At 38.3% G+C, this 16,147-nt stretch overlaps 1 protein-coding gene across 1 annotated transcript in view; it reads left to right on the top strand.

Annotated features, from left to right (window-relative positions):
* CFTR (CF transmembrane conductance regulator) overlaps nucleotides 1-9,572 on the top strand; it is a 228,376-nt gene extending 218,804 nt beyond the window's left edge. Inside the window, exons 25-27 of the mRNA XM_082255316.1 lie at nucleotides 2,585-2,757; nucleotides 2,850-2,955; nucleotides 9,135-9,572. Of these exons, the coding sequence (XP_082111442.1) occupies nucleotides 2,585-2,757; nucleotides 2,850-2,955; nucleotides 9,135-9,341 (486 nt within the window). The 3' untranslated portion in view covers nucleotides 9,342-9,572. The remainder of the gene's footprint in view (nucleotides 1-2,584; nucleotides 2,758-2,849; nucleotides 2,956-9,134) is intronic.
* Nucleotides 9,573-16,147: the final 6,575 nt, after the last annotated feature.

The following is a 16,147-nucleotide window of genomic DNA, read 5'->3' as shown; positions in this document are numbered from 1 at the left end:
GCTTAAATCACACTGTCCAATAGCATGATTTTAGTCCATAATACTAATATACTGTCCACATATTATGAGTCATATATAATATCCAAAATTCTGAATGTCCAGTGTATTGACGGAGAAGATATGGAAATGCAGTCTCCTAGGTTGAAATATCACCAGTATTCCTTAATAAAAGCTCAATAGCCTTCACCACACCTTCCGTGCTCCCCTTAGCAATGGACACTCACCACATCTCTGGCTAATGGATGGACTGAATGAATAGATACTAAATGCCCAGCAAAGCTACAGCCCCGTCTCGGGAGATCAAGGTGGGGCTGTGCAGTCCGGTCTGTCCGTATGGGAACCAATGAATGCGAAGGGGGAGGTCTCCGGCTGCATTCATAAGCCCAAGTGTTGCAACGTATCAGCGTCCTCAGTTGAAGTCCACGTGACGAAACGCGTCAGAACGCATGTACGTTGCTACCTTGGAGACCGAGGAGGATACCAGCTGGTGTTCCGGAACTTGCCTTAAGCCGCGGTCTGTCACATCCCAGCGTGAGTAGGTGATTCAGCTCGCGGACGGTGAGCAGCTTTACACCCAGTCCCAAATTGAATTTTGAGCTACTTTACTTCTTTGCAAATAGTTTTTCTATTGTCCTTTCACATGATTAGGTATTCTTTGCAAAGTGAAACTTCACCATATTCACTAAGCTCTGGAGAAAATTCCTTGAAAAGAGGAACTTCCCTTGCAAAGTGAACAGCCTATTTGCATTTAGTAAGTTAAGCTCTTTGATAAATATAGAAGGGTTCTGTGCTATTAGGCTGTCAGAAAAAATATGTTGGATATATCTGATTTGGACAGTACACTATATATGGTACACAGATAAAAAGATTGGAACCATAAAGGGTACCGTATTTGCCGGCGTATAAGACGACTTTTTACCCCAGGAAAATCTTCTCAAAAGTCGAGGGTCGTCTTATACGCCGAGTATATCATTTTCAAGGTACCTTCAAGAGAGGAGATTGGAGCAATGCAGGGACTTTTTCTTCTATTTCGGGCGCATGTACATTATCGGCTCGGCGTCGCATGTTCAGGAAGTTCTGTCTGGCGGCGGAGTGATCTGACTGTCATGCACTCGGTATACTCGGACTATGGTATGTGAGGTGACTCGCAGGGAGCGGGAGATTTAAAACTAATCCCGATGGCGGCGGGTAGCATGGCACTGGCAGCACACAGTGAGTAGGGAGTAAATGGATATTGTAATGTCAAATGTCTTAAGTACCGCACTGTAGAATCCTCAAAGTGCCTTACGATGATTAGCATTAGGACACAGAGCACTAGCTGTTGCATTACTCTGTCACAGTGTGCTACATGGCTTTTGGGTGCTAACTTTGTTAATTTATAGCTGTACTGAATGATAGACTATAACACAGTTTAGCAATAACAAAATCGGTACCCAAAAGCTATGTGGCACACTGTGACAGAGCCATGCAGCACCTAGTGTGCTGTTTGAATGGTTATCTCACTTTCTTACAGTACCTTGGAGACATACAAGAGATCTGAGAAAATGTTTTTTCAATGGTGTTGCCTTGCTTCGGAAGGGGGGTAGTCTTATATGGCGAGTATATCCCAAAAGCAATATTTTAACTTGAAAAGTTGGGGGTCGTCTTATACGCCCAGTCGTCTTATATGCCGGCAAATACGGTATATGTGTGGTGGACAATAAATAAATATGTGTGTATCCAATAAATAATGGAAAAAAATAAATAGAGCAATAATATAGTGAACAATAAATAAATGAATACATTTGTGTGCATCCAATAAATGGTGGAAGTAAATAAAAATGAAACAATCGTCACAAATTGATTGACAGGGAATAAAGTGCATAGTGTTATTATAAGTCCATTCAACCTGAGTGCTTAAAATAAATGTGAAAAAATGACACTGATAGTGACTTAATACATATAAAGTGCACGAGTGCTCCTTCAGTGACTACAATCCAAAAACGTGACTCTTCAGTGTGGGTGACACCTTTGAGTGTGCAGGCCGCTCACCTTACTGCTGTAAGGTAACAGCATAAGATACAAATCCTCAACTGCGGCTTCTCCTAGAGTGTGATGTATCCTTTCTCGACCTCAATCTCTAGCTATATTGTTCTCCATATGGCATATGTGAAAGAAATATATTGGAGGCCCATAGCGTGATCCCATTTTGAAAGGCAAGGTTTTTTATTGAGTTTATAATGAGATACTTACTTTTAGCATAGTATACACTGTATTCCATCCACGAGTGCCAAGCTCGTTCTTACATCCCTTCCGGTATTCTGGTGCCCTTCTGGCACTTTCACTAGTTTGGGCACACTACTGGTGCTGCTTGCTGTATTCAGGCTATCATCACCTTTCACATTCCGATAGCGCAGGAGCTACATACATCCTTGATCAAGTCAAGCTCTTTGTCTCCTCCTTGTAAATTTAGAAAGATTGATTTAATTAAAAAAGGATTTCACTAGTACAGGCACGGCCCCAATTGTGTGCTCTGTATACCAGTCTAGACCAAGTAGAACAATGTACGATTTTTTTAATGAATGTGTTTGGAATTTTTTCACAGGTTGGTTTGAAGTCAATCATTGAACAGTTTCCAGGTCAGTTGGATTTTGTCCTTCTCGATGGTGGATACGTTCTTAGTCATGGCCACAAGCAACTCGTATGTCTGGCCAGATCAGTTCTTAGCAAAGCAAAAATTCTCCTGCTGGATGAACCCAGTGCTCACCTGGATCCCATGTATGTTTCCAAATACAATACAATGTCTTTGCTCACGTTTTTGATTATGTAAAAGCTGGTTAATTCATGATTTGTTTAATTTGTCATTTCAGAACGTTTCAGATCATTAGGAAAACTCTGAAGCATTCATTTGCAAACTGTAGTGTCATCCTATCTGAGCATAGGTTGGAAGCCATGCTGGAATGTCAGTTCTTCCTGGTAGGTTGTGTCTGAAAGTCAAATATCTATCTAGTTCAACCAAGACAGGAAAAAAAAAATTAGACAGTGTGTACATATATATATATATATATATATATATATATATGCACACATACATACAATTCTATATATACACAATCCTATACCCACAGTTGACCCAGAGGAAGCATGATCAAATTTGCTCCAGCAGGCAAAAAAATTTCTTCCTGTTCCCCCATGAGGCAATCGGATATTCCCTGGACCAACTTTACCTACAAATATTAGTATCGAGCTAAATGATGTGTAGGAAAGAGTCTGGGACTTTCTTAAAACAATCTATGGAGCTGGCCAGAACCAGCTCTTGAGGGAGTCTATTCCACATTTTCGAAGCTCTTACTGTGAAGAAGCCTTTCCTTATTTGGAGATTAAATCTCTGTTCCTCCAGACGTAAAGAGTGCCCCCTTGTTCTCTGTGATGACCTTAAAGTTAATAACTCAACACCAAGTTCACTAAATTGACCCCTTATGTATTTATACATGTTGTTCATACCCCCCCCCCCTCCTTAATGTCCTCTTCTCAAGAGAGAATAAATTCAGATCCTCTAATCTTTCCTCATAGCTGAGCTCCTCCATGCCTCTTATCAGTTTGGTTGCCCTTCTCTCCACTTTCTCGAGTTTCTCGATATCCTTTTTGAGAACTGGTGCCCAGATGAGGTCTTACTAATGATTTGTGCATGGGAAAAATGATGTCTCTCTCTCTGCAGTCCATACCTCTCCTAATACAAGAAAGAATTTTGCTCTCTTTGGAAATCGCAGCTTGGCATTGCATGCTTTTATTAAGCTTATGATCTACTCTAACACCAAGATCCTTCTCCACTGTTGACCCCCCCAGTTGTGCAAAAGTTTACATTTATCAACATTAATCCTCATTTGCCACACAGTTTCCCAATGAAACAGTGCATTGATGTTGGCTTGTAAGTTGGAGACATCCTGTAAGGAAGTTATTCTACTGCATAGCTTGGTCTCATCTGCAAACACCAAAATTGTATCTTTAATCCCAGACCCTATATCATTTATAAATATATTAAAAAGTAAGGGTCCCAACACTGAACCTTGGGGTACACCACTGACAACCTTAGGCTATTCAGAGTAAGAATCATTACCCACTACTCTCTGAATTCAGTCTTTTAGCCAGTTTTCTATCCATTTACAAACGGATCTTTCCAAGCAAGTAGACTTTACCTTACACATTAGTCGTGTGTGGGGAACTGCATCAAACGCTTTGGCAAAATCCAAGTATACTACGTCCACAGCCACCCCTCTGTCCAAGGTTTTACTGACAACTTTTGTCTTTCATGAATCCAAGCTGTCAGGTTACATGAAATATTTTTTTCCAGCATGTGGTCTTTGTGGTCTTTTATTAAACTCTCCAGTATCTTCCCAACTATAGAAGTTAAACTAACAGATCTATAGTTACTTGGTAAAGACTTCAATCCCTTATTGAATATAGACACTACATTGGCCTTACGCCAATTCACTGGTTCTATTCCAGTCATTAACAAGCCCCTAAAAATTGGAAACAATGGCTTTCAAATGACAGAGCTCAATTCATTTAGGATCTGTGGGTTTATGCCATCTGGTTCAGATGCTTTTTTCACCTTTATTCTGTCTAAATATTTCTGGACCTTATCAATTTTGAACCATTGTGGTTCATTTAGGGCTGTGTCACTACCATCTCTATTATGGACATGAGCTCCCCCATGCTCCCCCCTTCTCCTTTGTATACACAGAACTGAAGAAGGTATTTAATAAATATGCCTTCTCTTTGTCCCCAACTGCAGATTATTTTGTGAAGGGCCTACATGCTCAGACCTGACTTTTTTTACTATTAATATATTTGAAGAATTTTTGGGGGTTTGTCCTACTATCTTTTGCAATCTATCACTTGTTTTGAATTTTTGCATCCTTTATTTTCTTTTTAAATATCCTGTTATATTCTTTGTAACATTTAAATGATGATAATGTTCCTTCATTTTTATATTTTTTAAAGGCTCTTTTCTTATTATTTATAGTTTTTTAAACTTTGGATGTGAGCCACATAGGTTTTATTTTTAGCCTTTTAAACGTATTGCCCATGGGAATATACTTTGCAGTGAGTTCACATTAAGTTTTTTTTAAGAATTACCATTTCTGTTCTGTGTTCATTGATGCCAATATTACCTCGCAGTCCAAGTCTTAGAGAGTAGCCCTCATCCTTGGAATATGTGCTCTCTTAAAGTTAAGTGTTTTTATGTTTCCAGTATGTGTTTGTTGCTTGATAACATTAAATGAAATCATGTTATGGTCACTGCTACCCAGATGTTCTTTTATATGAATATTGATAATAAGCTCTGCATGGTTTAAGATTACCAGGTCTAGCAGAGCATCATTCCTAGTTGGGGCCTCTATGAACTGGACTAGAAAGTTTTCTTGTAATAGGCTTAGGAATGTCTGCCCTTTAACTGTACCAGCAGTGCCATTACTCCAGTCAATATCAGGGTAGTTAAAATCCCCCATTATTATCACTGTCCAGCCCTTGCAGTCCTTTCCAACTGTGTAAGGAGCTAAATCTTCACCTCCTCATTAACACTGGGTGGCTTATAACAAACTCCAATGAGTAACTTTGAACTACGCACGTCTACATGTAGTTCCACCCATAATGCTTCAGCCTCATCACACTCTCCATCAACTAGATTCTCTTTCACACTCACTTTGAGATCACTTCTCACATAGAGACAGACACCGCCACCTTTCCTTTTTACCCTGTCTCTCGAAAAGAGTGCATACACAGAAATATTAATAGCCCAATCATGTGAAGAATGAAGCCAAGATTTAGCAATACCAATGAAATCCTACTTCTCTTCATGCACCAAAGCTTCCAACTAAACTATTTTGCATGGCAGACTTCTGGCACTTTAATTCATTATTACATTTTGCTCTTGAGTTTTGCATATCATTTTTAGTAGTACAAATAGCACTATCATTTCCAATGGTTGTTTGTAACATGGGAACCTTCTTGTCACCTGCCATAACTCTCCCCCCATCTATCCGCATTGCGCCCTCCATTAATGTCTGACCTACCTGACCTGTCTGTCCGATTGAATTCTAGTTCACCCTCCCCCCTCAATCCTAGATTAAATACTCCTCCAGCCTCCCCATAAACCGCTCCCTAGCACAGCAGACCACCTTCCATTTAGGTGCAAACCATCTTGTTTTAGCATCCCAATTAAAAGTCAGCCCAGTGCTCTAAAAACCCAAACCCTTCCTTCTTACACCAGGTCTTTAGCCATGCATTCAGCTCTCTAATCTCCCCCTGCCTTTCCTGTGTTGCGCATGGCACAGGCAATATTTTAGAGAATATCAGCTTGGAGGTCATTCCCTTCAATTTCCAGTCTAGTTCATTAAATTGATTCCTAAGGAACCTCCAGCTTCCATGTATTCTGTCATGGGTTCCAACCTGGACCAAGACAGCTGAGTCGTGCCAAGCCCCTCCCAGTAATTTATCAACCCGGTCCACCATATACTGAACCCTAGCACCAGGGAGACAGCAAATCATTCCTGAGGCGATCCGGACGACAAATTATTCTCTCAGTCCTTCTGATTATAGAATCTCCTATTACCACCAACTGTGAATAAAGTAATCAGTGAATATGTGATTACCTATAGCGCTTGCTTCAATTAATTAATAAACCATCTAATAAATTACATATAAATTCCGTGATATATACCAATTGAGTAAAGCTAAGATAAAAGTAATAAATATAAATGCAGTGACAATAAGAATATATAATAAAAAAAAGATATTAAAAATATATAAAAAATATATCAATCTCAAAAAAAGTCCTTAGAGTTCATGTGCAAAAAATTATAATATGGTAAGATTATTGCAGTTTGTGGGACTGATCCCAGTGAAGTGGGAGTCCGTCCGGCGGGGAGATCCGCACTATATGTGAAAGTGGAGTTGCTGCAGTGTACTACCCAGAGCAGTGGGGAGACACAGGTTGAAGCTCAACCTGCAGCAAGGTCAAGGATTGAAAAGGACATATGGACTCTGTATGCACCTAAGATACCACGGTTCTACTGTTTTGGAAGTCTGCTTGGAGGGAACGCACCCCGACCCAGAGAGGGTCACTAAAAGCACGTATGGTCCTAGTGTCATAAGACATATAGGACCCCTGAGAGCTGGTGAGTGGGAATTTCATCTTCCTTTCACGGTGAAACACTAGAAGGGACACCAGGGCAAAAGTGATCAAATTTATTTATGGAGCACCAGCACTAATCATTTTATTTTTTGGACATTTCTGTCAAGAAGTCACAACTGTGTTTAAAATTTTTATTGCACTTATATTTAATTGCACATGAATTTAATGATTTTTTGCACATGAACTCTAAGGACTTTTTTTGAGATTGACATATTTTTTATATATTTTTAATATCTGTTTTTTTATTATATATTCTTATTGTCACTGCATTTATATTTATTACTTTTATCTTAGCTTTATTCAATTGGTATATATCACAGAATTTATATGTAATCTATTAGATGGTTTATTAATTCATTGAAGCAAGCGCTATAGGTAATCACATATTCACGAATTACTTTATTCACTTTTTGAGCACACGCACTTTACTATAGCAGCTGCATCTCACACCATTTTATTTATTTAGGTCCTACACACTCATAGGTCTCCTCACGTGGCGCGGGCAATATACTTTGTATATATTACCACCAACTGTCTAGGCCTACCTGCACTACCCTGACCATCCCTACTAGATGGGCTGCTCTTCCGGCTGTTAGGGGTAGCAGTGACATCCAGGGCTGCCAACTTTGTGTTTGCCACCTCCACAGCTTGCTTTAGGATCCTGATGTCCAAATATTATGTGGCAAAAATTGGATAGAACATCTTTTTCTGAAAATTCTGTTCAGTCTGGAGGCATCCAGAAGGACCTTTCTAGACAGCCTAATAGGCTCTTTTAGAAAAAAATGAAAGCTGCCATTGCTGACTCTTTTTTGAAGGTGCCCATGCAAATCAGGTGTCCTGACACCAGAGATGCATGTACTTGTTATAGTTCAGCGACTTACCAAGTAGAGAAAACAGGAAAATGAAGACATCCAGGTAAGCATTTGTCTTCTAAAGCAAACAAACAAGAAAGCAAGCTATAGTCAAAAGATTGTAGTCAGATAAGTAGACATGATCTCACTGACTAAAATATATTTATTTTACTTTATTACTGGTAGATTAGTATGTATTCTTTTATGGTCTAAGCAGGGAAATATTGACACTAGTTGAAGATTATCCTATCTGCAAGTAATTTAAAGTGTATGTCAAGGATTAGGATAGCTGCAAAATGGGCTGGGCTTCGTAGCAGAACAAAGAAGTCTCAACTGAAGCAAAATATTTTTTGGAAAAAATAAAAATGTCTAGTAAAAATGGGTAAACTTTTCTAAAGAAAAAGTGTTCAAGTTTCTCGGACGGTAGCAAAAACCTGAAGTATAATAGGGGTTAAATGGGCCTTTTTGTAGCCCAGCAGCAGTATAACCCAGCTGTTTATTGTTTCATTGTAATACTGTGTCCCTATATGAGCAAAAGAAGAAAAGAGAATGCACAGCAGCCTTAACTCTTCTCTACCCTATTTAAAACTAAAATTCCCCTTTTAAACTAGAACTATAGGCATATTTACTTTGAGTGAGGATTATGACCCCCTTGGGTTCATTTTTGTCATCTGTGCCCCAGTGGAGATTTACCTTCACATCCTGTCTCATAACCAAAACAGGAAGTGAGGAAATCCCTGCAAATTAGGGGAATCCAATGGGGACCCCCAGATCATCAGGATTAGTTTCCCTATTGGAGGATTTCCCCTCTATTCATTTTCTGGGGACAACCCAAAATTTGAGGTTTTCTTTTACCTTCACTTTGAATGATAATTAAAAATAGGACAAATAGAGAGGGTGAATCTCCTTAATGGGGCACAGACAGTAATAAAAATGTGTGTTCTAATCCCTCTCCTCTTTGTACAAAACTAAAAAGAAAAAAAAAAGTTTTGCCTTTAGTTATACTTTATTGCAAAACACCCATTGTTCTTTGCATGATGTGCCAAATATTTGTGATTGTGTAGCTTTAATTATCATTTGGTATCTGACAGTTTTGATTCTCTGTTTAGGTAATAGAAGAGAATACTGTTCGACAGTATGACTCTATTCAGAAACTGATGAATGAAAAGAGCTTCTTCAAGCAGGCCATTAGTCATTCGGACCGCTTGAAACTATTCCCACTGCACCGTAGAAACTCCAGCAAGAGGAAGTCCCGTCCCAAAATCACTGCCTTACAGGAGGAGACAGAGGAGGAAGTCCAAGAAACAAAACTCTGATCATCACCAGCACTCCTGTGGACCCATTCAAAATGTTGTTTTTGTTTTTGTCTTCCCCATATGAATCCATGTGCCAATCAGAAAGCAACATGACTGGGCAAAAAGTAATGCAATAATAATAGTAGCCCAGGCTAATATTATTAATAACCAAACATATACATTTTCTGTAATGCCCCCTAAGTATAGTCTCTGTAATAAGAACAGCAATTTCCAGTCGTAATGTATGGTACTGGGCTTCAGGACCTTGCTAATTTACAATGTATAATTTATCATTTCGTCCAGGAGCACTGAGAAGTATGCTTTTTCACCGGGTGCATTTATGTCCAAGTATGAAAATCAGTATAGGCAGAAGGACAAGATAAGACAACAGAGTAGATTAGCAAAGTAGTCCAAGGCACTGCAGGACACACAACTTCCTATTTTACACTCTAGAGTTAAACGAACTTCTAAAAATACAATAAGCTGAATTCACAAAGTTAACACAACAGGATATGGATCTTTATATTTAAGAATGGGAGTTATTTTCAGCTTAGTCCAATGCAATGTGAAAATGACGCTTGGCTAAAGTAAAGGTCCTTCTGTTAAAACTTTGTGAATTGAGCCTATCATCTTTTATACTATTTAACTGCCATTTTTTTTACCGAATCAATGTATAAGTAGTTTTGAAAATGGCATATTGCACTGTAAATATAACCCTCTCACATTTACACAGTTACGGTACTTTCCGCACATTAACAAGGGTCAGCAGTATACATGGCAATAATTAGCTCCATCATAGTAAAATTATCATTGTATATTTAGATCAGGAAAATATATTTTTTCTTACTCCTTATACATAGCGTGACAGTATTCATTGTATTAACTGGGTAGAGTCAACTGGAAGTTAGATTCGTTTTTTATTATGCTGATATGATTTTTTGTAAAAAAGTGAAAAAAAGAATGTTATGGTCAGGAATTAAAATGAAATGACTGAATCTTCCTCATTGATTATATATCATGACCATAAGGAAGCACTGCAGTAGACTTCATTATCATTAGACTTGGTTACTGTTTGCCAGTACCCATATTATAAACAATTATAACTAACAGGTCTTTCCAAGCAGAAGCACATATACTGGCCTTATTAAATAGAGAGTGCTAATTCTAAAACTGTACCTAATCGCTAAAATGTTAAGCTAGCAATGTATTCTGGAGCAGTCTAATGGGAGCTTACTTATACTTTGTCTCCCAGGCCAGTGAGAAAGAAAACAAAGAACTCGATTCCTTATGCATTATTACTAATACCCCAGCTATTCCAGTGGAAGCACCATGAGGCTTTTAAGGTACCAAGAGCATCCCAAATCCATTAGTGACCTTTGCAGGCAAAGGAGTTACTGAGTGTAGGTATAAGTGAGAATACTTAAAGTATTTTCCTTATGTAGAGCAGGAAAGGGTTAGAACCCTTGTCACGATTTTACTGTTATGCAGGCCTTTCACTTCCTGTCCTGCTGATAACGTTAACCTTTTTTTCTGCTTTAGCAGTTTCTGCATTTTTTACACACATGTTAATATGCACATTTTAGGTCTGAAAATGAGTTACCCCTCCCCTCCTAACAGTATATGTTTTCAGAAATCAGAAGCCCTGGATAATAAAATGGTAGTAGTTTACATTTTTTATGCCGCAAGAAATCAGGGAAGGGGTTTATCAAGCTCAAATTTTGGGTAAAAAATACATTAGTTGATTGTAGTGCACGAAAACTCAATAACCTAATTATTTGGGTATAACCTTTAAAATTCTGCATGCCCATTGAGCGGTGAGAATTATGGTGCCTCAGTTTCTCCCTAGGCAGTGCTTTAAAGGCATTTACAGGTTATCAGTTTAGAGGGGGTTTTTTTTTGTTTTTTTTTTAGCAGTTTAGAGTTTCACCACATACAGTCCGGCGTGTGTGGCAAAATGTAAGATGTAGCGTAAATGACAGTTGCCTCAAAATGTGCATTTATGTATGTGTTTGTGTACGTAAGGGGGTGGGAAATGCTCAAAATAGTTTGGGGGGGGGGGGAGTTAGGTGCTTGTCTTTATTTTTTCATACTTAACTTTGTTGCATTTACATAGGGAACCAATAGCCCCCTATATGATAGTAGTAGCTTATATATAGTAAAAGTTTCACTTTAATGAGACATCAGAAGTTACAAACTCCTTGTTGCTTCCAGGCTCTTACTACTACTTGCTAGAGTAGATCAATGAATGGATGTTCAGTGGTCTCCCTCCCTCACCAACTATGTGGGTTCCAGACCCAAAGATAGGAGGGCCACCCATTTGAGGGGTCTGTGGAAACGATCAGGCAGTTTTACATCTGCCAGATCACATCTATCTGAAAGCCAACAGTTGGCTTGTAATGTTTACATGTATGCTACAGCTGCCAGTATATGACATAGGTTGGCGGAAGGGAAAAGGGTTAAACCAAATGGGAAGTGAGGGAAACTACCCAAAAGTAACAACGACAAATAAAAATGCTTTTCTTTAGCGAGTAGCAGAATGCTAAAACCCCTGTCAGATCTTTATTTCTGTCATTGGGCCTGTAGTAGATTTTCCCTTACTTTTAGTCATAGCTGTGTGCAGCCTATTCTATAAGGGTGTGCACCCCAAAACTCAAACTCTCTCAGTTTTGAGACAGAGAAAAGGACTGAGGACAGAGATTCCCCAGTCCCTTTCTCTGTAGCCTCAGCTGCACTGGACAGTGAATGAATAGGAAGTACTCTGTGCTTAGCAGCTCCCTGTTCATTCACAACCTTAAGCATAGTAAACACAGTTTATTATTCTTCAGTTATGTATGAACACAGTGAGTTATTGGTACCAATCACTCATTGTGTTCATTCAGAAAATATAATTGGTGAAGTTAAATATCTCTATTAGATCCCCACATAGTAGTAAAAACACAGCATGCATTCTAATCATTTCCCACTGTATTAAAAAATAGAAGAAAAGCTTGACATATACCTTAAATGCTATTACTCATAGCTACCAAAAAAACTCATCATGTACCTAAATTTTCCTTGGTAGCACATAGGAATGAGCACTTTTTGTTAATGAAGGCTGTATTGTTGCCTGTTACTGCCAGTCTATGCCAGTTAAAAAGAGCTAATAATTGACACAGTGATAGTGGTAATTTTGTGGGTAAAACTTCTAAAACTCAGCATACAGAATCACTCAGAGATATCATTAGGACTTTGGTGGGCAGCCTGTGTCTAATGTTGATCCTAAATATAATAGGATACCTATTTTAATATATTATTGAAAACGACTGTTTTGTGTACAGTCTGTTCAGAAGACATAGCGCCTGCTTTGGTATTATGTGGCATTTGTTTTTTTCTAACACATTTTTAGTAGCAATACAGATATTTTTGATAGTCTGAAGTCTAATCCTCAGGTAATGTCCATTACAGTCATGGTGTTACACTAACAATGTCTTTGGTTCTACATTAAACAGTGGGATCCATAGTGTAAACATATGCTGGAATGTCAACTCTAGAATAATAATTCAAATTAGACACATTTTTCATTTCACTTGCACTTTGTATATGCAAACATTTGATAAATCTTATTATTTTTTTTTTTTTACAGTACAATTGTGTTGAATATATGGACGTTGTTTTCTCAATATTTCATCAATATAGTATTTATTTCAATATTTTAATAATATTTTTTAATATATTGATGTATTTAAAATGATTAAATTGTGCACTAAGCAGAAGTGAAAATATTTTTATGAAGCAAATATAGTGTATATAATAGATTTGCAGTATACTATTTCACAATGAAATCAGAAATCTGAAAAATCTTCAAAACAGAGTCTTGTTTTGATTGGAGGATCTTAAGCAGAATCTAGTTTACAAGGGGTAACCATCTTAGAGCCAGTACTTCCCTTGTAAAGTTGTTTGTACTTGTTGCTCTATAGGTAAATCGTATGTTAGACTTAGGGGGTTGAAACTTTTATTTCAGTTTAAATAAAGTAAATACATTTCAGGTGCATAAAAAAAGTTATGTCTTTGTTTCTTTTAGAAAGCAGCCACATTGTGAGTAGAAAAGCCTGTTCCATGCCAGCCTGCTGCAGAGTGGAATTCTTGCCCTCTGTGTGGATATAGTGGTCTCTCTGAACATGTCTGACTTGCCCCCTTCCAGAGCCCTGAAATCACTGGGGAGTGTAAGCTTTGCTAATTGCAGAGCTATAGACCTGACTTATGGGCCATACACACTATAAGATTTTCTGAAGACTTACCAAAACCATATAATATGAGGTCAAACCTAAACACTTTCAATATGTATGCAATCTGGCAGGCCCTTGCACTACATAGAAAAGGTAAATATGAAGGAAATCTAACCACAAAAGTTGGATAGTGTGTATCCAGCTTAAGGGAGTAGGGACCTCTGCAGAGAGACCACTGTTCCCCCATAGAGAGAGCACAGGTCCTGGCAGGGGACTTAAGCTGGATACACACTATACAACTTTTGTTGTTAGATTTCCTTTAGATTTACCTTCAACTATGTAGTGCAAGGACCTGCCTGATTGCATACACATTGAAAGTGTTTAGGTTTGACCTCATATTATATGGTTTTGGTAAATCTAAAGGAAAAAATCTAAAGACAATTGTATAGTGTGTATGGCCCATTAGTCTGTGGCTGCTTTAGAAAGAAAACAAGCTCTAAGACATTGAACGTCTTTTGTTTTGAGGCACCTGAGGCACATTAAAATTGAAAGTTCTTGTGGGCTTTACAATGTTGCTCAACCTGATTTTTTAAAGCAAAACTCCAAGCAAATATAAAACTCTACCCATTTACTACTAAGAAAAAAAAAAATACAAACAAAAACTTTAATAATGGTGTAACCAGCTGAAATCTATCAGAGTAACTTCCCACAATGACCTCCACAATAAAGAATATTAACATCATGAGCCGGTTTGAATGTGTTGCATGGTGCAATGCTCATAGTCTAACAAGGAGTTTAGGGAGCTTATAGCAGTGGAAGGCCTCTTCCATTGGTAGAGGTCTTTTTTTGCTTAATAAGCAGTTTGGTTGGATGAAGGAAGGTGATACTGGAAACTGAAGTTCTGCAACAGTGAATGATGTTGCCATTATAAGTATGTAGTATGGCAGAAGTATGTGAATCTCAAGGTTGACTAAGCAGAATTATTCTATATAGATAGATAATAATGTATTGACAGCGTATTTAGCATGCAACTTGAGTTCTGCTTTAAAATCAGCATTTGAGCATATTTATATCCCCCCCCCCCCTCCTGAGAGACATGCCCTTACAATGCCGTCCTCCATGCCAACAAAACTGTGTTGCTGCACACATCTGTGCACCTTAAATAATGAAGATTACTTAACATTAATATGGGGCAGTGTGCATGTTATCAACCCCCTAAAATCTAGGTAAGCAACCTTTAGGCTAAGATTACATGAAAGCATTTCATACCTGTGGCCCTGTCTAATGAGAGGGTCTACCAAAAAAACACTACCTGCCGGACAGGATGGGAGCATTTCCCATTTATGTCCATACTAAGATGATGTTGCAATCAATAGCTCAGGAATTTTCACATTGAAAATATCAGTAATAGCATAAAAAAATCCACACACTGGATTGAAAGAGCCATTTTGTGACCTTGCCTTTTATGACTCCTTCTTTTATTTCTGTAAAAATATAAATCAGGGGCATTTTAATGAGATTCTGAGCACTACACTGCAACTACTGCCAAATCAGCACTGTTGAATGTAGCAGAATTTTTGATGATGTTTAAAGTGTTTTTTTTTTTTAATACTGCCTTTCTCTGTTTGCATTCTAGATTGTACTCAGTATTTGTAGCCATTTCAATTAATAAAAATGAAATTTATGTACAACTTTTCTGTGCTTTTTTTTTTTACTAATATTCAAAAAAAATATTCTGCATACAATTCTCTTTGTAATATAAAGCTATACAAAATAATACATTGAGTAAAGCTGATTAAAAAAAAATTATCAAAGGTGTTGTAGAATATTAAACCTAGTAAAATAAAACTATAACACTAGCAGCGCTACAGAAGAAACAAACTGTTGTGTAAAACAAAGTCCTTGACAACTCATATACTAGATAGGTATACAGTCCATACAGTGATTGATCAGGCAAAATCCATCCACCAGGGTAGGGGAGTGAAGGGTCTTGTCTATTCTCTTAAACTTCCACCACACTGCGGTGCTCCCCCCCTTAAATGGAACACTCACCAGAGATCGGTGAATGAAAAGCCTTCAAATATATCCACCAATCGACGGATGTACAATTCACTGCTGGGCTACACCTAGCTCCTCCTTCCTCCGATTTTCCTCCGTTCAAAGCACATGCAATTGAACAAAGTGGGGGCAACAATAGTGTAACTCCGCAAAATGTTTATTAAAACCACACACAATTACAGCCCCTCTCCCCTCCAGATGTCTACTTAGAGGAGGGCAATGGAGTGAAGGCATACAGATAAAAATATGCACACTGGATGGTCATCACAAGCAATTCCTGCAGCCCAATAGGAATCCTGGACGATGTCCTGCGTGAAATAATAGGCGACCGCGCACATCAGCTCTGACGTTTCGTCCTCTCGACTTCTTCTGAGAACCACTTTGTTCAATTGCATGTGCTTTGAACGGAGGAAAATCGGAGGAAGGAGGAGTTAGGTGTAGCCCAGCAGTGATTTGTACATCCGTCGATTGGTGGATATATTTGAAGGCTTTTCATTCACCGATCTCTGGTGAGTGTTCCATTTAAGGGGGGGAGCACCGCAGTGTGGTGGAAGTTTAAGAGAA

Source organism: Pelophylax lessonae (genome assembly GCF_965119305.1).
Source record: "Pelophylax lessonae genome assembly, chromosome: 4".
Taxonomy (NCBI): Eukaryota; Metazoa; Chordata; class Amphibia; order Anura; family Ranidae; genus Pelophylax; species Pelophylax lessonae.
Note: the sequence above shows the minus strand (reverse complement) of the source record. Positions and strands in the feature narration are given on the sequence as shown.